Below are 20,375 nucleotides of genomic sequence, written 5' to 3'. Positions count from 1 at the left end.
ACAAGAAGAGAATGGAAGAGAAAACAGAGAATGTGAGAGACTGAGAGCTGTGACTGAGAGTCTGAGAGAGAGAATGTAGAAAGAAACAGTTGAAATTGTTGTGGATGTGTGATTCAGTGTAATCCTATTTTTTGAATAAAAAAATAGCCGCCAATTAATAAGGTAAACCTTTATATATTTTTCTAAATAATCATAGATTATTTTGTATTAATCAATTTTTAAGCTTTAATACAGATATATTAGAAATTAGTGCAATATTTCATCTATGTTATAGGTTAAGTAATGAGTTATGTTTCATGTTCATTCATGGTTGCAATCCGGCTTCTCTTTACTCAGAAGCCGGGTTTTCAAATTAATATTCTTCTATTTATTTGAATAGCTTTTCTTTTTTAAAAATAAATGTTTATAAGGCTAGCATTCATTTACCTTTTAACATACTAAAGCTGCCCAAACCTTTTCATGAACTGGTACCGTTGTTGGGATAACTAGGGACTTGGCCCATATGAACATAGGGAAGAACAAACATATTTGTTTTGATAATGAGACAATACTCCATACCCTATTTTGAATAATTACACTTTGTTTCAAGAATTGTAGTTTTAAAATATTTATTTTAAACAGTTTAAGCACTTATTTACTTAATAGGCTACTTTTGTAGTCTTCAGCAGCAGCCAGGGCTGCGGGAGTAGTCTTAAGAACTTTTAAAACCTATTGCTTTGAACAATATGATTTTTTTTAACATTTTCAAAATATTTAAAGTTTTTTATTATTTTTTTAAAGAAATATCAAATGAAGTGCCAAAATTAGGTTTGGTATTATAAATCATACCGGTACTCTCATTTTTTGCTGAAATAAGCCGTACATTTTTACTAAAACTTTCACTTCAAAGGTATAAAAAACGTGTCTCAGTTTGCACTGGAACAGATTCATTAAGGTGACAGATTTATTTTAAATCGGATTGAGTTGCCATGAATTAACCTATCGTCAATTTCTATCACTGTTTCAAATATTTTAGATTAAGAATGGCAGATAATGAAGACCTTGGTCTAGGAGCTGACGAGGGAATCGACACAATTGAAAATGGTCAGGACGGAGAGGGCGTTGACAATGGCGAAACGGGGGGTGGTGCAGCGGGGGGCAATGGTGGCGGACCACCAGATCCTGTAAGTATGCTAGACCTATTTAATTGATAAAAGTAGGCCTACTTGCTAGCTTGATGTGATTGATTTTGCTGAACACAACTGTTATAAGTGATATATAATAGGCATTTCATAAACTGCTGCCGGAACAGCTACGGTTCGAATCGCGACAAGCACACGGTTTTCTGATTTCCCAACAAACACTAAAACTAGCTTAAACACGAAGAAGTTAGAGCTTAGCATGTGAGCATCATCCAGTAAAACTTTTTTTTTCAAAAAAAGATGCGAGTCAACAGTATTGAATTGTTTAATGCTTTGATCCCATTTTCAACTTTACTAAAAATCTATTGTCCATGTAGGTCTATTAGCTCAAATTAAAAGCCTTTTGCAAAGTAAGACTTGAACTGAATTGAATCAGCTAGTGCTTTAATCTCAAAGCTAGTGCTAATCATAACTAGCGGGACGTTTAATAATTCTAATTAATACTAATTCAATCCAAATGAACTGAGAATCTTTTTGAACTAGCACTGTGCAAACGGTAGATCAGTAGGTTGCATAACGCAAGGCTACTTAACATTCAACTAACTTCGTTCCACTGACAATCTGCCTTCACAGAGGCTTGATTTTCAATATGAATAGTTGGCAGAAAAACTCATATGTCCTTAGCTCATAGAGTTTAATAAAACGTAATCAATTGATTATTTTTCTTGTGTTAACTGTAAATATATTTAAGTTCTTATTGTTTGATTGACAGGAGCTAGAGGCAATACAAGCAAGACTAAGAGAAATGGAAGAGGAAGCTGAAAAACTAAAACAACTCCAGTCTGAAGTCGACAAACAAATGAATCTTGGAAGTCCACCTACTATCAGTAAGACTTGATAAACTTGTAAAATGTTCTGTATTTTCATGAATGGATCATTACAATTTATTTCTCATGCGGTCATTAATTTTTGTTATATTACGATATGTGGAATCAGTATAATAGAGATTGACAATCAATTTTCAAAACATTCTCTATATAGTAAACGTTCCCGGATTTAGAAACCAAGTTACACCTTTGAAATGCTACCTTTATTTTTATGAAAATGCACTTTCAGGAAATATGTTATTCAAGTATTCCAAAAATATATTCAATGGTTTCTATGATAATAATAAGATGAATTAATTATTCTTATCACGATGAATGTTTGAAAATTAACATAACCTTAATTTTGGACTTTAATAATAGGACTTAGAACTATTAGCCTATAGTGTATGTAACATAAATTAATAACAATTGATTTTTTTTTAATTTAGGTATTGAAACTATTCTAGTATTCATCAATATTGATAGTAATTTTGTGAAAGTGCTAATCAAACTTGGTAATATTTAGTAGTATTTATCAATATTGATAGTAATTTTGTGAAAGTACAAATCGAACTAACTTGGTAATATTAGGCTATGCTGCTTGCTAAGATTGTTGATTTTTCCAATGAAGCCTCCATAGCATTGAATCATTTACTTCTTAAATTATCACTTGTTTACTACCAATACACTTGAGTTTATTACTCACTACCAATATCTGGAGTGAGTCTAATCATAGAATTTGTTATTAAAATAAATTAAATTTTTATTTATTGTCTCTTCTCTTATTTCTAGTCTAAAACTTATTTATATTTATAATACAGTAAATTTTCTTGTGTTACAGCTAGCCCATTGAATCTATCTATAGAAGACAAAATCGAAGTGGACAATCGTTCGATATACGTAGGAAATGTAAGTCAGTTTTCATTTTCTATAGCCTAATTTTATTTTTTAAAACTGATTTTCAATAAATATTTAAAAAATGTATTGCATTTGGAGCCCGTTCCTATCACATCTGTTTAAAAATTATAAAATACAATTTATTTTATTGTTTGAGAACATTAACACTATGGAAATTTATGGATCGCTGGAAGGAGTCTACCATATTATTTACGTAAAATTAAAGAAGAGCTGACTGGAAAATGATGCTTTGAAGAATAGAAAGAGGAAACCAACCCTCTAATAATTTGAGGAAAAGTGATTAATGTATGATTTACTCTTATTTAAATTATTATTCTATTGAGCTAAAAATTGAAACATTTCTCTATGCTGTAGCCTAATTAATATCATTCAAACATTTGTTTTTGTATTTTATTCATGACCTGACGCATCATACCTACAAGTGTGGGTAATGGATTAAGAAGAAGGTATAGGGTATGAATTTTAGCATTGGGGAAAAATTTGAGCTGTTGCACACTGCAATATAATTTTAACCACTAACTGTATACTTGAATACTTGAAGTCGTTGTCAAAGCTTTCCAATTAATTACAATAAAAGTAATCTGCATTTTTACTTCCCTTGTCCTATTACCATAGGTAAGGAAAGTATTGCTTTCCAAAAAAATTAAGGTACCCTAATTTCAAGTTTTCTATAAGTTTCAAGGTCTCCTTAGTCCAAAAACATGATTTTTGGGTGTTGGTCTGTGTGTGTGTGTGTGTGTGTATGTGTATGTCTGTGAAAACGATAACTCCATTCCTAATCAACCGATTGACTTGAAATTTTAAACTTGAGGTCCTTATACCATGAGGATTCGAGAATAAGAAATTCAATAAAATTGAATTCAAAATGGCGGATAATTTACTAAAAAACCATGTTTTTCACGGTTTATCGAAAACGGCTCTATCGATTTTCTTCAAATTTATACCATATATAGCTATTTATAAGCCCTATCAACTGACATGAGCCTCATTTCTGGGAAAATTGCAGGAGCTTCGTAATATTCTTGAGAAAAATGGCGGATAATCACTAAAAAACATGTTTTTCACGGTTTTCTCGAAAACAGCTCTAACGATTTTCTTCAAATTTATACCATGGATAGCTATTTATAAGCCCTATCAACTGACATGAGTCTCAATTCTGGGAAACTAATGGGGGGTCCACCCCATCCTTGAGAAATGGACTTTGTAACCTCCTTCTTGTGCATGAGCTAGGTAGGTAGAGCAGTTCATAAAAAGAACACATAGACGAGATATTTCATCTGTAGAACAGCTGTTTTGACGACTTTCAAAAAAATCATCGAATTTCACAATTTACACAAAGGAAAAAGTACTCTGAAAACAATATTATATATACACATATACAGAAGTCTGATCGTAGTTTAAAATATTTTGCCGCCAATCGTCATTATGTTATTCCCCTGAATTATTCTCGTTTAAGAATGGGGCTTACAGTTCAATGAGCAAGGAAAGTTGTGTGAGTGTACCACACCAGATTTTTATTCATGCTGTTCAGTTGCTTGATCCCCGAAATAGAGGCTCCTCACTCAGCTGCCAAATATATTTTGCTTATTGCATGTGTTAATAGATCATATTTCAACAAGGGGAATCTTTTGTACAACACAAATTCCTTACATACAGATACAGATGAAAAGAAATGAGATACTGCATTTGTTCAAATGTTCAATATATAATTATATTAGGCTACATATAATACTGTGAAATAATCCCTCATTTGCCAGGTCGACTATGGAGCAACAGCCGAGGAATTAGAACAGCATTTCCATGGAATCGGCGCAATCAATAGGGTAACGATTCTATGCAATAAGTTTGATGGACATCCCAAAGGATTCGCCTATATTGAGTTCGCTGATAGAGATTCTGTCCAGACAGCAATGACCATGGATGAATCGTTATTCAGAGGAAGACAAATAAAGGTGAGCTACTGTGTGATCAATTTCAATTTGAAGAATACAATTATTTAAATGAATTTTAATTAATCTCATGTAATGACATGACATCATTGTCCGGGTATATTCCTATTTGGTAGGTAAATTGTAAAATTGGTCTTATGATTTATAAGAATATATAATAACATAATCTAATACAATTAAAAAAATTTTATCGAAACATTTTTGATTCTTAACTTGTCAAATAATCAAATCTAAATGACCAATCAGTCACTTGACTGTATACCGCTTTCAAATCAAATTTATTGCCAAATTCATATAATTAGTTCACAAATACATGAAAAACAAAATTCAGTCTCCTACATTGGAAATTTACTAACAAAATTACAAAAGCTTTCATTGAAACTAAATCATAATCTAATATGGCGTATAATCTAATAATATTGGCGTTGGCAGCAAAACAAATTTTGTACGCTAGCAAAATACGCGAGCATTCAGTAAGCACTCCGGAATTGGAGAAAAATATAAAAAAGTAACTGCAAATATAAAAAATATGAAAAAAAATTTCATGAAACACTTTCAACAAAAATTTAACATACACTTTCAAATAAAAACATGATAATGGAATAGTTCATAGCATAAACATAAGCGCAAACAAAATATAATTCGTTGAACAGATATTAATTTTGATAGGCTATATCAAGAATTTGAATACAGTACAGGATAACATTTTTTTAAATTTGAATTCATTTTCAGAGGCAACTTTCAGGTAGTAAACGGGGAAATAATATTAAATAAAACATGAAAATAAATGATGAATGCCTAGAATTAAAATATTTTGACTACAATCTTTTCGGTCTTGATCCAGTTCTCAATTTTATTTTCAAGTGCTTTTGAGGGTTTTATTTTTATAAAATGTTCTAGAATAATATTTATTAGTTTATTTACTGTAAAGTGTGCCGTGCTATGAATTTAGAAAGTTAATTTTGAATTTAGAATTTAGAAGCACACACAATATAACTTAATAAAAGGGACGCTTGATAAACATACCTAGGGCTAGAGAACGGGAAACCAGAAATGACAAGAGAGACAACGAAATAGAGAGAAGGTATCAACTATATTGTCACCTCTTACAGTTAAATTCAACAATTAATAAAACAAAAGGAAGTTACATTATGAAAACCGAGAATAAAATTACTAAATTTAAAAGTTATCTCTGAAATAGATAATTCGGTAATAACCTACTCCGTATGCTCTACATTGAAACGTTTTAGGTTGAATCATAAGAAGCTTAAAGGACTCTAATTTCAAAAGAAGAAATGAAAATTATCATAGGTATGTCTCAGAAGTTAATCATAAATAACAATAAATATTTTAAGAAAAGATCAACATAAGATTCATAAAATTCTTAGAACACACTTGGAAACTTTAAAACACTATCAAAACATTATCAAATATTAATAATCCCCAATAATAACTATTCTGTATCTTTATATCATGAAAGCTGCAAAAACAAACATTCCTCAAGTATCACATCATGGAATACTACCTTAAAAAAAAACTATTCAAAAAATATATGTCATCAAAACAAATTTAGAAAAGGTTAGGGTCCTTGAAACTTCATTTGATCCTTTACAACTTTAAGATGAGAATTATTTTAAAACATTAATTTAATCAATAAGGGACCTTTAAAAATTCATATACTCATTCAACTTTTAGTAGTTTGGAAGATTATAATTATTTATAAATTTAAAGAAAACTGAAATTCCCAGCTGGATCCTTACAGAGAAAATATGGCCTCACATTTCAATGTAAAGATACAACCGAAAATCTATTACTCAAACCAAATTAATAAAATAAATAATCTATCTATCCCCAATAATATCTCAAAATTACGATTTAACAAAAGTCTAATTCCGCACGTTTTAATTGATTGAAAGTCTGTCGTCACTAAAACCCATTTTGTCACATCCGGAGTTCCTGGGACGTTCGTTTAATTTGGAAAAAAGTTGTTACCTCATAGCCGTTTCTTCAATTTGAATCTAGGCTCGGTGATCGAGCTCTACACGTCCAGATGGACAGGAGACAGCATACCCCAAGCTTCTAGGACGGCCATCGATTCAGAGGCGTCTCAGCGGCTTAAAGATACACGTTCATGAACCCGTGAATTGATGGATTCGTACGTTGATCCCATACTTGATGTTCCCGTACTTACACCGCTGTTAGAATGAAAAATAAACTAGGATAATACAAATTAACTTAACTTCAGTTATATAATAAAATCAACCTATTTTAGGTTATATAAAACTCAAATCAATACTTATTACTTTAAAACATAAATAGACATTACCTACTTCAATCTCTTGATTTAATAGAATAGAATTTATTTGTAATCAGGGTTATGCCCTATACACAAAGCGATGAGTACATAGTTATTCCATAATAGGCCTACATAATTCACAAGTTGATTGAATTACTTTTCATAACAAGGTATTTCGAGTATAGTTGTTAGTTTAGTCAGTTCTCTTACGTAAATTACATATATATGGTGTAATTTTAAAAGAATAAATTTATTCATTTATTTCTTTATTTATTTATTTACAATGCAAACAACACTAATGTAATAACATTGAAAGATAAAATAATAAGGTAGTCCTTGTGCTATTTTTCTTCCAAATTTATAGGTGACAAAGTCCATGATAAGGTTAGAATTTCACGTGTGCAATTTTTAGAAAATTTTGGTCCAAAATAAACATTAAAACTATAAATTTTGAATTTAGATGGCTTAAATTGATAAATTATTTAGAAATATTCCACTCAATTACCACTTTTAACGAATAATAGGTGTTACCTATATAGGTGTTTTTACATGATAGGTGTTTCCTAAATAATCAAGAAAGCTTTTCATTAGAATCAAAAAGACAAATAAAATCTATAACAAAAATACTGATAGAACTCATAATAATATACTATAAACATCAGTCAATTTGGATTTAAACAACAGTAATTGAAATTTAGGTTAATAGCTTCCTCTTCAAAATAATTTAAAATCAAAAATATCATTCTCAATTCCTTCTTCAGAATGGTACTCTACATTTCTACATATTACACTCAAATGTATCTATTACAACAAATTTAACACTCTGATGGAAGCTTTCATCGATAATCATTTCCTTAATTATTATTATAAATCTATGACGTACCTTTAGTAGCGGTTATAGGAGGAAAATCTCCATTGTGAGGTGACAATTTGATACTCTCTCTCTCTCCTTAAAGCAACTACTGAGGCGGAAAAAACTAAAAATGCTACTGGAACAAACGGTTCCAGAGCCGAATACTAAAAAGGCCTAAAGCTGGCATGGAAGCCATGATTAACACAAAGTTCTGAACAGACTACATTTAGTACTGCTTATGTCGGAGGACAGACGCTGAGTGAATGCACTTCGCTTTTCTCGTATTGCCGTGGACAGCTGCAAACGGCCTCACTAGATGGGAAGCCAACCAACGCCAACTGTGATTGGTAGCCACTATTCTCTAGAAAAATTTCCACCAATACAAAGGAACGTTACAACTACAATTTAAGATACATTCTCCCACCAAGTGAAAGCTATTTTTCCTTGACAGCTATAAATTCCTTGCCTTATAAGGTCGTGAACCAGACTGATATTCTAGGAAAATCGTTGATCTTCCCAGTACCACAACTTCTACACACACACCTATAGAGTCGACACTACACAACGCAGAAAAGCAAGGGTCATGAACTAAGCTGTTGCTCCAGGAAAATTGATGTTATTCTTAGGATCATAGCTTCTACGCACACACTTACAGAGTCAACACAACACAACGCCGAAAAGCAAAACAGCAAAATCCATTTTCACAACAGGCTAACTTCTCAGGCTAATTCGCATAATTCTCATCACTCACAATTGTAACAATAAATATTGTTACAAAAGTTGAATTGTCTTCTTTACCTTTACTGTGTTGATTCAGTAAATTTTAATAGCTGATAAGTGTAATTAATAATGGTTGACATCGTCATAAACTCATTCTCTTTCGACTAGGTGAATCCGAAAAGAACAAATCAGCCAGGTATGAGCACCACAAACAGAGGCTACCCTCGAGCAACGAGATTCCGAGCCCGTGTAACTAGAGGATATCACTTCGGCTATCGCCCCGTCAGGAGACCAAGGTACTCATTTATTTATCAACAGAGTCACAAATCATAATATACAATATGAATAGAATAAAATCACTTTTTTATTTGTTGTCGTGGTGAATTTTGACAAACAAATATGATCGGGGAAAAGAGGCTGAGCTATAAACTGTCTGTCCCATATTTTGGTATCAAGACAAAAGTTTCCAAGGTTATATTTTTCACTTTTCTGAAATTAGCATTATTGCTTCTTGTATTGTAAATCGTCGTGCTCGCTGAACTGAAGACCTGTAGAAAGAGGTCAGGTCGCTTGTCTGGCGTTCGCTCGTCTCAACAAAACTGAGCTACAGCATTGAAGGCGAGCATTGGCATAGTAGCTATCCACAGTCTTGCGCTCGTCGTCATTTGTACGCACTCGGCAAGAATGTGGCGCCAGCATTAAAATGTCCAGTATTTAGCAACAGGCGCTCGTTTTTAATTAACTCTATACTTTGGTCAAGGGATTGCAGTAAGTAATAAAACTTAAAAGAAAATTTATTGATTGTTTTTTAGTTCATCGAGATATATTCTAGCCTTTAATTTTCACTTTTTTGTAAGAGTGCATTATTATATTTGAAATTGAATTAGGCCAAATATATTGTTTCAATGCAGTGTAGGCTACAAAAAAATGTTACAAATAGTGTGAAGAAGGCTCCTCACATGGGCCAATGCCTGTGGTTGAGGAGCGAGTTGCTAATATAATTATGTACATGATTAATAAAAACTTGAAAATGACCAATGTAGGCCGATACCAGTTGTTGAAATGTTTTTAATAAAAAGGGTACTTCATGCTTATTCATAAAGTAGTCCATACAAGTGATGAAGTGATTTTGTGTACAAGAGTATCATGAACTAAAATAAGACACGAATTTATTTGAAATTCCAACTTGATTTATTATAGTCTGTTAATGCAGCTATTCAGATATCTTATTTTTAATGTTCACAAAGAATCTTGAGAAAAATAGTTCGTATTCGACTAATGATTTTGTCTGTTTTTTTGTCAGGAGCTATCGCAGAGCCTACTACAGTGCTGCACCATATTGAGTGACTAAACAATAGTGTGCTCATTCTGCTTGTGACAGTTGTAGACTAAGAAACAAAATCGCAAGATATTGACGGTCGTTTAGTGTACCTAATGCAGACTGGTAACTAAATTTTAACTGGTACGGTAATTTATAGAATTGGATTGTAAGTAATTTTACTCTTGGAATATCATTGAATGGAATTGTAATGACTTATAAGTTAATTTTAGTTCACTCGTCTGTTTTATTCTCGATCACTGATTTTTCTCATAATATTATTTCATTTCATGAGCGATTTGAGTGTTGCATTGTAATCAAGTATTCAAGTAAATGATTGTGGATGAGATGAGTACTTATTTGAGTCAAATGAATGATAGGGCTAAGCAATATTATAGGTTATACTTGTGGTGATAGTGTAGTTTTGGAAATGTAACTAAGTTGATAGATTGGTTTTGAATATTAGAGCACAGTAATGGAAGATTAGAATAAGCACCTATTCGTAAGGCCATTCACGTTAATATAAATCGAAGAGGTCTAACTGTACAGCTGTGCAGGTATTCTGTAAATTTGATATATTTATTTATTCGTAGACAATAGATACAAGCCAGATAAAAACAACAGGCATTCGCCCAAAACTGATTTTAACATTGTATAATGAAAAGAGCTTTCATATGCTACGGTAAACAAACCGAGTAAAGGAATCTATAAATAGCAAGCCTTCCAGATCACGATGGGTTTGTTAGTAGCTCACCAGAAATACTAATGCTAGCAACGCCAAATTAGTAGTTTACAGAAAAACGGTATACCTGCACAGGTATGAAGGTTGAGACTACACGCATTAGTTAATTTGTTCGTGTTGGACAAACCTCTTCGGTTATCATAACGTGAATGACAGATCTAAATTGTCTAAAAAATAAGTTTCTTTTTATGGAAAACGATTATTCTCAGAAATATACAGGTTTGGGCAATGAAGTATGGAGGATTTGGAATAACTGTTACATACTTATTTTTGAATAAAACTATATTTTTCCCATGTGTACCTTGGATGGTGGGAGAATTGAATGCTGAGTAAGATTTCATCTTGGTCTGATATAATTTGTAACTTACATTGAATTGTGGGGAGCGGCTAATTTCAAAATGTAGTATTAAAGATCAATCTCAGTTAACAATACGGTAACGCTTTTTAAATTATGCACAAAGTATTAGGCATGTTAAAAAAAATTCTCAAATAAAAATTACATCATTTTTGTTTTACCAATATAAAAGTATCAATTATTAACATACAATAAATATTATCTTGATTTAATGAATCAGCATGGAAATAGTCAGTACCTTAAAAAATAAATGTTCACCTCCAAGTGACACATACTCGCGACCGCTCCATTCTTGTGTCCTTTCTTTCTTCTTGACAGCACAGCTCTGAGCGACAATTTCGCCACCACACTTGATATCGTTCTCTTTGGGTCGGTCGGGGATGAGAAATTGTGTTTCGGCCGGATAGGACGACTTTAGATGCGGCGGGCAGAATGAGTTGCGCATCATGAGGATGCTCATTCTGTCGTCCTCGGCATTCAAGTTGTAGCGGCGGCCTTCCTTCAGCTCGGCCAGGTTCCGGTTGTCGAATACCTCGCCCGTCTCGTGCTCACTTGGCAACACTCGGCCCATGCCCGATGGCAGGAGAATTCGACGTCTAGGATTGCCACTCGCAGACTCAACTTGGAGATCCATTAGAAATGTCTGAGTATCAGTGTCCCTCTCTTTCGATTCTAGTGGAAACGCATCAACTGAGTGACTCCTCCTTCTTGGCTTTTAGCAGACGATGTATGTGTGACTACGTTATGTGTTGCATCATAGCTCGATCGCACCTCATCATACAGCTTCTTCATTCTCTGGTATTTGTTTTGCATACGGAGCAGTTGATCACTTGTCTCCCACAGCTGAGAACTCAATTCGGCAATGTGCGTTTCGTCTTTCGAGATCTTTTCTTTGTATTGACGCAGTTTGGACTCTAATTCTTTGGCTTTATTATTGACATCTTCGCGCCATAACCCTTTCATCTTTTCTTTTAAAGCAGCCAGAGGTTGTTTATATTCATTCCGGATTGCTTCTGTGTCTGTATTCTTGGTTTTTTATTCCAACTCTTTCCTCAATCGGTCAATTTCTTCCTTTTGAATAGTGTTTGATTCTTTCAACTTCATATCATTCCTAGTGACAAGAACTTTGTTTCACTCCATTTTATTACGTAAAATCCACTATTTTCAATTTTTCAACAAGTACAGCTTAGAAGAAAACTTATAGCACAACCGTGATGTAATATAAAATTTAAATAGATTGATAATTTTCTGTTAATAATCTACCAGAGTAATTTAGATCTTAAATAAATGATGTATATAGTAATCTATGGATACCAAAAAGATTATAATTAATCTATTTTAACCCGTAAAATATTGAAATCAGGGTTCAAATTTACAATTGGCGTTAACAAGAAACATTTCCACTCCACTTCAACATCAGCCTAACAGTTGACAAAATCAAAACTTGAACGGAAATTGACATCTGTTGGATAGCGTCTGTTTTTTTCATACACTCATGTGGACATGTAAGAAGTTATCCTGAAGCGTTTCACGTGCTATTAAATTTCTTCTATTGTCACACTCAGGGCTTCAAGTGTAATTTATTTGTTCATGTGTACAAGCTTTGAGTTAGCCCCATCAAAAATAGTCACTCAGTGACAGGTCCGGTGAACGAGGAGGCTACTCCACATATTCACGCAACGATATGAGGAATCTACGGAATTTCTGACTTACATTTCTCTTGGTGCTGGAATCATACAGTATTGAGGTCGATATGTCATCGTCTCAATTGTGGCGGAAAAATCATGTGCTATGTTAGATAACTATCTGAATTGACAGTGAAGTTTCCTCAAATTGTTAGGGCAAATTGAAGTTTTGACTAACAATCAATCGCCATTGATACAAGAATAGCAATCTCTATAAAATGAATGTCTGTTTGTGTGTTAGTTTGTTTGTTCCCTATAGACTCGAAAACTACTTGACAGAACGGCATGAAACTTTGGGAATATGTTGTGTGAATATTGGAGATGGTTTCTGGCAAGAAATTTTAATAGGGGGCTAATAATAATTATATACTAGTAGTTATGTGAACAGTAGACCTCGCGTTCAGTAAGTTACATTGACCTGTTGTTATGTTTTCTCAAAAATTAATAAATAATTTATCAATTTAAAATGTTTAGAAAAATCCTAAATAAACATAGAGCTTTCTGTCCTATCGTACCGTGACGTGTCATCCCGGAATGTGAGTGTGAGCGCTGTTATCAGGTCTGGCTGCAACTGTCTACAACGTTGATGGAAAGATACATTTTCAAGATGTTCGATGTTTTTAAACGGGTAGTATTACAGTCCACTAGACAGCTGATTTATGATGAATAATTCTATAGTCTGATTTTTACTCCAATATTGGCGTATGAAGGAGGCTCCTTTTTCCTTTTATTGACCGAGCGAAGTGAGGTCTTAGGCCGGTTACAGAGCTCGACCGACCGTCAGTGCGTATTGACCGTACGCATCGATGAATCAGTTTTACACATTCACAGCTCGACCGACCGTCGGTGCGTATGCACCATCCTGACCATACATCAGTTTTTCTGACTCATAAAATAGACGCCTTTACAGATTGTTTAATTTATTGCAGCTTATTATCTTCGTAAACGAAAGATTAAAAGACGTAGATATCAAGTTCACCCGATGGTCGCCCAAAGAGCATTTCAAAGGGAATTTAGTACCATTATATACATCATTGCTTGGGGTGAAGATACATTTTTCAAACTCAGAATCTCCATCAGAAATTTTGATGAGTTATTTCGAGCTTGTATCACCATTGGGAATACTTGCAGTCACTTTAAGCTACGGATCAAATAAATGTAGATAATATTAATAATATATGATTTTTTCAATAAAAAATTTAGAAATGATTGAAGAAATGTATAGAAAAACTCTGACTTCAAATATGACACTATTAATTGAATTCATTCATTATGCTATTCAATTCAATATCAGCTGATTGTTGGGCAGAGGTGTCAGCACATTGGTTATGTTGCGATCGGGCTACTGATCAGTACAGCTCTGAAAGATTCTATTTGTTTCAATAGCGCGTCAGTCGACCGATGGAACGGATGCGTAAGTGCTCGACCGATGGTATTCGTACGCTGTATAACACGCATGGTCCTGACCGTGCGCGTGCGTGCCGTCAGTCCTGCTCTGTACGGATACATGTCACATATTCGGTATGCAATATTGGTTTGGGGGGGCTCCAGTCTCAAAAAATTTAGATAGAATCTTTAGAATGCAAAAGAGAGCTGTGAGAGCGATTAAAGGTCTTAAGCCATTAGAGTCCTGCAGAGAGTATTTTAAAGATCTAGGACTACTAACTGTGCCTGCACTGTACATTTTCGAAGTGATCATGTATATAAGAGATAAAAAAATTATAAGAAACTGTGACATACATAATTAAGACACTAGAACTAAGAGTAAATTTTCTGCACAATACCACAGGACAGCTCAGTATGAAAACAAGCCTTCTTATATGGGTATGAAATTTATGAGTAAACTACCGTCAGCTTTGAGAGAAAATGGGAATAAGGATATTTTTAAAAAGCTATTGAAAAAATATCTATCAAACGGGGTATACTACAGTATTCAAGAATTTATGGATGGAGAATGAGGCTTTTGGGAGGATTAAGTTGCAATGTACATTGTGGAATGTGATGTATATAATATATGTTTATATGTATTCCTTTATTTTTTTGACAAATAGTCCTTGACGATTTCCTATACTCTTTAAAGAGTCTCCAGGGAGAAAATTTAATCAAATCAAATCATACATGGAATATCTATGGAAAAGACAAGCGCGACTGACGTACGCACTGACGGTCGGTCGAGCTCTGTAACCGGCCTAAGATTCAAGTCGACGGTTTGGTATTTCTCTTAATGTTTAAATGTTTATAATATGTTGCGCATTTACGGCGAAACGCGGTAATAGATTTTCATGAAATTTGACAGGTATGTTCCTTTTTAAATTGCGCGTCGACGTATATACAAGGTTTTTGGAAATTTTGCATTTCAAGGATAATATAAAAGGAAAAAGGAGCCTCCTTCATACGTCAATATTAGAGTGAAAATCAGACTATAGAATTATTCATCATAAATCAGCTGTCGAGTTGACTATAAATTGCATTCCATGACGCATGCAATTCAATATCTCAATGTAACTTGGTAAAAAATTAGCAGCTGTTTAGACTATAAATTGCATGCCTCATTGAATGCAATTTTTATGCACTATTAAAATAATAGGATGCAAAGAACTTATAACAGCTCGTCTGGGCGCCTAGATTTCTTCTGGTTTACTCACGCTAAATTCCGGAAAGCGTTATATGATAATTAAATCTTGTGTAAGCATGATCTGATCAAATAAATAGTTAGTGTATCAGTGTGGATGTGCTTATGGTTTGGGACGTCTTCATAACTGCGCGAGGTCTACTGTTCACAGAACTACTAGTATTATCCTTGAAATGCAAAATTTCCAAAAACCTTGTATATACGTCGACGCGCAATTAAAAAAGGAACATACCTGTCAAATTTCATGAAAATCTATTACCGTGTTTCGCCGTAAATGCGCAACATATAAACATTTAAACATTAAGAGAAATGCCAAACCGTCGACTTGAATCTTAGACCTCACTTCACTCGGTCAATTATTTCCCCTCTCTAATAATCAAAACGGCAACATTCAAGGTATATAGGAAGGAAATAATTTCGAGTTACATTCAAAAATGAGTAAATGAACTATTCCAAATCCTCCAAATTTTATTGCTAAACACTGTATTTATTTAGTCAAGAAACATGATATTATGGAATAATTGGTATAGATGTCAAAAATATCAAATTCTTACAGTAGATCATATCGTCTATAAGTATCTTGACCGGCTCACTCTAATTTTGAGCAATATAATATCCTGTTATTATTAAAAACTTTAATCGTTACTAGATGATAGACGTGATTTTGGCGTTCTTGGAAAATTGTGCCAGTATTTGATTAACATTGGTATTGCTATCCTTGTTTATCATTCGACAAAGCAAATAGCACTATCCTTTTCTACCTCCGCAACGTTGCCTGATCATTTTTTTTTAATCATGAAGAAATATAATTAGGCTATGCTATTAATCAAAATATTCAATCTCATTTTAAATCATTATTATTTTAAAATTGAAAAATATTTTTTCTTGATGAATAAAATATATTTGGTTATTCTAAACAAGAATGAACAGTTAATATTACATAAGATATTCTGGTATCAGCTATCCTTTATAGAAGATAGTAGCAAGACAGATAATTGGCAACGCAGCTCTTGCAACTTTCTCCACTGCCATTATAACGTGGACTTCACTATAGCTCTGATCTGTTTGTGTGGATGTTTGCAGTTTATTGCATACAGTCACCTTGAAGGCAGTAATAAATTCATTCAACCCAATCCATTTAAGCCACATAAAATGATAGAATGAAGATATTGGCAAAGATGTAAAATACCAGGAGCTGGTCCCAATTCCAAATTATCCTGTAATTGTAAAATCTATTAAGTCTCTCCTCTTCAATTTAATAAGATAGGCTAAGTAATTTTTACTGTAAGAAATTATTATTCACTTCATAACACAAATTGACATTAGGGCCATCAATAATCTGATTGTAATAATTGTATTGTGGTAGTCTACACAAACATACAACCCCGATAAAGAGCTGAACGTTATAATGTCACAAGCTTGGAATGTTTCATGCTGAATCTACAAAAATCATTTGGTATAGATAATAATGTAGAAATTGGTTATCAATAACTGTAGGCTATTTAAATTATTCAAAGTATTTTTTATTAAACTTTAATATGAGTGAAAACTAAGTTTAGTACCGTAACCTTATTCTTCTTAAATGGAAATCAATTTTCAATTTTTATAATATTTATTTATTCATATACATTTCAGTATATTGTAGACCTGTACGAATTTTAAAAATATGATTTAGCTATAACAACAAGAATTTTAAAACTGAAAACTTTGACACTTTTAGACCCGGTTGCACAAAAGCCTGTTGAATTTTAATCTTGATTAACTTGAATACCATGAGAACCAGTATTATTAATTACTAATTATTAGAAAAGGCTTTTTTGAAAGGAAAGCTTCTCTGATTGGTTCTTGTGGCACCTAATCGCGGTTAAAATTTGACAGGTCTTTTTGCAACCGAGCCTTATAATCTATAAATATTTTTTATTTTCTACAGGTTTCATAAATTGTCAATAATGTGAATGAAATATCTGATGGGGTAGGTTCCTTCTCAATCCGCCCATGTTTGTGGAATATATATACATCAAGTTTTTAAATAGTTTCAAACTAGTGAATAATTTATATGAACATAGAAAAAGCATAAATTTTAGTCATGATTATGCTTATTCTATATGATTAAAAAGTTATTTGGTAGCAACATTTTTGTAATAAGGGCTTGCAGGTAATCCCTCTACAATATTTCACAAAAAAATGTTTTGTTCACGTATCCTTAGTAATGTAATATTCTTCATTTATTATTTTTAAACTTGTTAGCAAACATCAACCTAGGAAGAATGGTTATTCTTTTAAACATTCGAGTAATTGGATTTTTATGATATTTCATTAAGATAGAAGTTGGCATAAGAATATTATTGTTTGAGATTACAAAATGGAGAAAATACCAACGTGTTTTCAATGACTTGAACCAATTTTGTTCCACCAATAAAATGTTTTAGTCTTGATAGAACGTTAGTCTTGCACGTGAGATTTGGGTCGAGGCGATTTATTATTTGCTGTATGATGCCATCATAAGGTTTTATTTTTGTGCGTGTGTAATGGGCCGAGATTATCAAAAATATCCAAGCCCCGGCAATTACATTTGATCGAAATTGTTCGTGTCGGATCCTTATAGTGTAAGGACCTTAAGTTCCAAATTTCGAGTTATTCCATTAATTGGGAGATGAGATATCGTGTACACAGACACACATACACACACATAAAGACCAATACCCAAAAACCATTTTTTGGACTCAGGGGACCTTGAAACGTATAGAAATTTAGAAATTGGGGTACCTTAATTTTTTCGGAAAGCAATACTTTCCTCACCTATGGTAATAGGGCAAGAAAAGTAAAAAAAAAAAAAAACGTAGCTATTTTATTATATTGCTCATTCGTTCGTGTCAGGTGATTCTATATGCCATTTTTACTTTCCTTGCCCTATTACCATAGGTAAGGGAAGTATTGCTTTCCGAAAAAAATTAAGGTACCCAAATTTCTGAATTTCTATACGTTTCAAGGTCCCCCGAGTCCAAAAAAGTGGTTTTTGGGTATTGGTCTGTATGTGTGTGTGTGTCTGTGTACACGATATCTCATCTCCCAATTAATGGAATAACTCGAAATTTGGAACTTAAGGTCCTTACACTATAAGGATCCGACACGAACAATTAATTTCGATCAAATGTAATTCAAGATGGCGGCTAATAAATGGCGAAAATGTTGTCAAAAACAGGGTTTTTCGCGATTTTCTCGAAAATGGCTCCAACGATTTTGATCAAATCCATACCTAGTCATTGATAAGCTATATCAACTGCCACAAGTCCCATATCTGTAAAAATTTCAGGAGCTCCGCCCCATCTATGCAAAATTTGATTTTACATTTTCAATTATCAGGTCTCAGATATAATTTGAACGAAAAATTTCGAGTGGAAAAGATTGAGCATTAAAATCTCTTCAATTAATGTCTAGTAACATTTTCACCTAAAATTGAAATAAGCTTGAAATTTGAGAAAATGTGATTATTCAATTGCAAACTGGTGGCAACTTACTGTTGATTCTATTAAATCATTCACTATGAAGAGATAGCAAACTTCGTGTGTCTCCAGCCTTATTGTCCTGTCACCAGCTAGCTTGGATCTTTGAATAGTTGACTTGAGATGTGCGGGAACACTAGCGTCAGGTGATAAATTTTCATAACGGCAAGGAAGTTGTGTGAGTGCGCCACACCAGATTTTGATAACTGTTCTAACAGCTTTGTCATTGGAAATGAAAAGATTATGTCTTGTGCATTCTGGAGCAAGACGGCATTTCAAGATGAGGTTTTCTGATTGTACATCACCATAGTCGCAGTGAGGGTCGTCAATATGCCTCCAGGTTGTGCAGGCTCATTCAGCTATGAACGGTTGAGGGTCTTCCACTTGCCAAAAGCTCTACTCCTGTTGTCAGTTGCCCCTCGAGCTTCATGCCAGTATTATCATGTATTGTAGAAAATCAATTTCTTAGCATCTTTGGAATTTTTTTTACAATCACCAATTAGTGGTAATACGTTGAGATGCTGGTAGTGGTGAATGTTGTACGGCTTAAGCAGTTTGAAGAAGAATCTTGGAGCTCTACATCCTCCTTCAGGGCAGTGCACCATTTGCTTTATTGGTGCATTAAAATGAAATATCTGTATCATTTTTATCATGATTGCATCATTTTTATCAATGATTTGTATAATTCTATTAACTCTCTAGGTCTCTGTGTGAATGTTCTACTCGAGGATAATACGGAACAGCCATATCCACTATTCATGAGGGTTGATTAAATAAGAATATCTGTAACTTCGTTCATACCAGGCAAATAATTTATTTTATGCAAATCTCCACAGTTCACAGATGAAACAAGGATCTACCTCGAATGTAAATGCTGTCTAAAGCACAATACTGTTTAGAAATACTATTGAAGGCTACAATTGTATGAGAATTGCTAGTCTATAAAGTATAACAATTTGCATAGTAAATTGTCTATAAAGTATAACAATTATTTGTATAGAAAATAACACAAACATAATTTGATAACAGGTATTTATAGAAATTGCTATCTTAAACCCTACTGGTCGTTTGTAGAGAAACGAGTTACTTGTACTAAAACTTAATACCAAATAATAATGTATGGTTTTGAAAAGAAAGCTTCTCTGATTGGTTCTTGTGGCACCTAATCGCGGTTAAAATTTGACAGGTCTTTTTGCAACCGAGCCTTATAATCTATAAATATTTTTTATTTTCTACAGGTTTCATAAATTGTCAATAATGTGAATGAAATATCTGATGGGGTAGGTTCCTTCTCAATCCGCCCATGTTTGTGGAATATATATACATCAAGTTTTTAAATAGTTTCAAACTAGTGAATAATTTATATGAACATAGAAAAAGCATAAATTTTAGTCATGATTATGCTTATTCTATATGA

General features: G+C 33.2%; 2 protein-coding genes across 2 annotated transcripts; one reads left to right on the top strand and one right to left on the bottom strand.

The window, feature by feature from the left end:
* Positions 1-12,233, top strand: LOC111052140 (polyadenylate-binding protein 2). Its single transcript, XM_022338774.2, has 7 exons — positions 1-162; positions 1,016-1,163; positions 1,894-2,008; positions 2,829-2,896; positions 4,663-4,857; positions 8,892-9,019; positions 10,027-12,233. The coding sequence occupies exons 2-7, from the start codon at positions 1,023-1,025 to the stop codon at positions 10,064-10,066; spliced, it is 687 nt and encodes a 228-aa protein (XP_022194466.1). The 5' UTR covers positions 1-162; positions 1,016-1,022; the 3' UTR covers positions 10,067-12,233.
* Positions 10,127-12,108, bottom strand: LOC111052124. The gene has a single exon (XM_039420691.1). It carries the CDS (start codon positions 11,770-11,772, stop codon positions 11,347-11,349), a length of 426 nt encoding a protein of 141 aa, XP_039276625.1. The 5' UTR covers positions 11,773-12,108; the 3' UTR covers positions 10,127-11,346.
* Positions 12,234-20,375: the final 8,142 nt, after the last annotated feature.

This window comes from Nilaparvata lugens, chromosome 2 (genome assembly GCF_014356525.2).
Source record: "Nilaparvata lugens isolate BPH chromosome 2, ASM1435652v1, whole genome shotgun sequence".
NCBI classification, from domain to species: domain Eukaryota; kingdom Metazoa; phylum Arthropoda; class Insecta; order Hemiptera; family Delphacidae; genus Nilaparvata; species Nilaparvata lugens.
The sequence above is the reverse complement of the archived record's forward strand: the minus strand, read 5'-3'. Positions and strand labels throughout refer to the sequence as shown.

Coding starts and splice junctions, on each gene's coding strand:
- LOC111052124 (XM_039420691.1), bottom strand. CDS start 11,772: ATGGATCTCCAAGTTGAGTCTGCGAGTGGCAATCCTAGACGTCGAATT.
- LOC111052140 (XM_022338774.2), top strand. CDS start 1,023: ATGGCAGATAATGAAGACCTTGGTCTAGGAGCTGACGAGGGAATCGAC. Junction 1,164..1,893: donor GTGGCGGACCACCAGATCCT/GTAAGTATGCTA, acceptor TTTGATTGACAG/GAGCTAGAGGCAATACAAGC. Junction 2,009..2,828: donor TGGAAGTCCACCTACTATCA/GTAAGACTTGAT, acceptor CTTGTGTTACAG/CTAGCCCATTGAATCTATCT.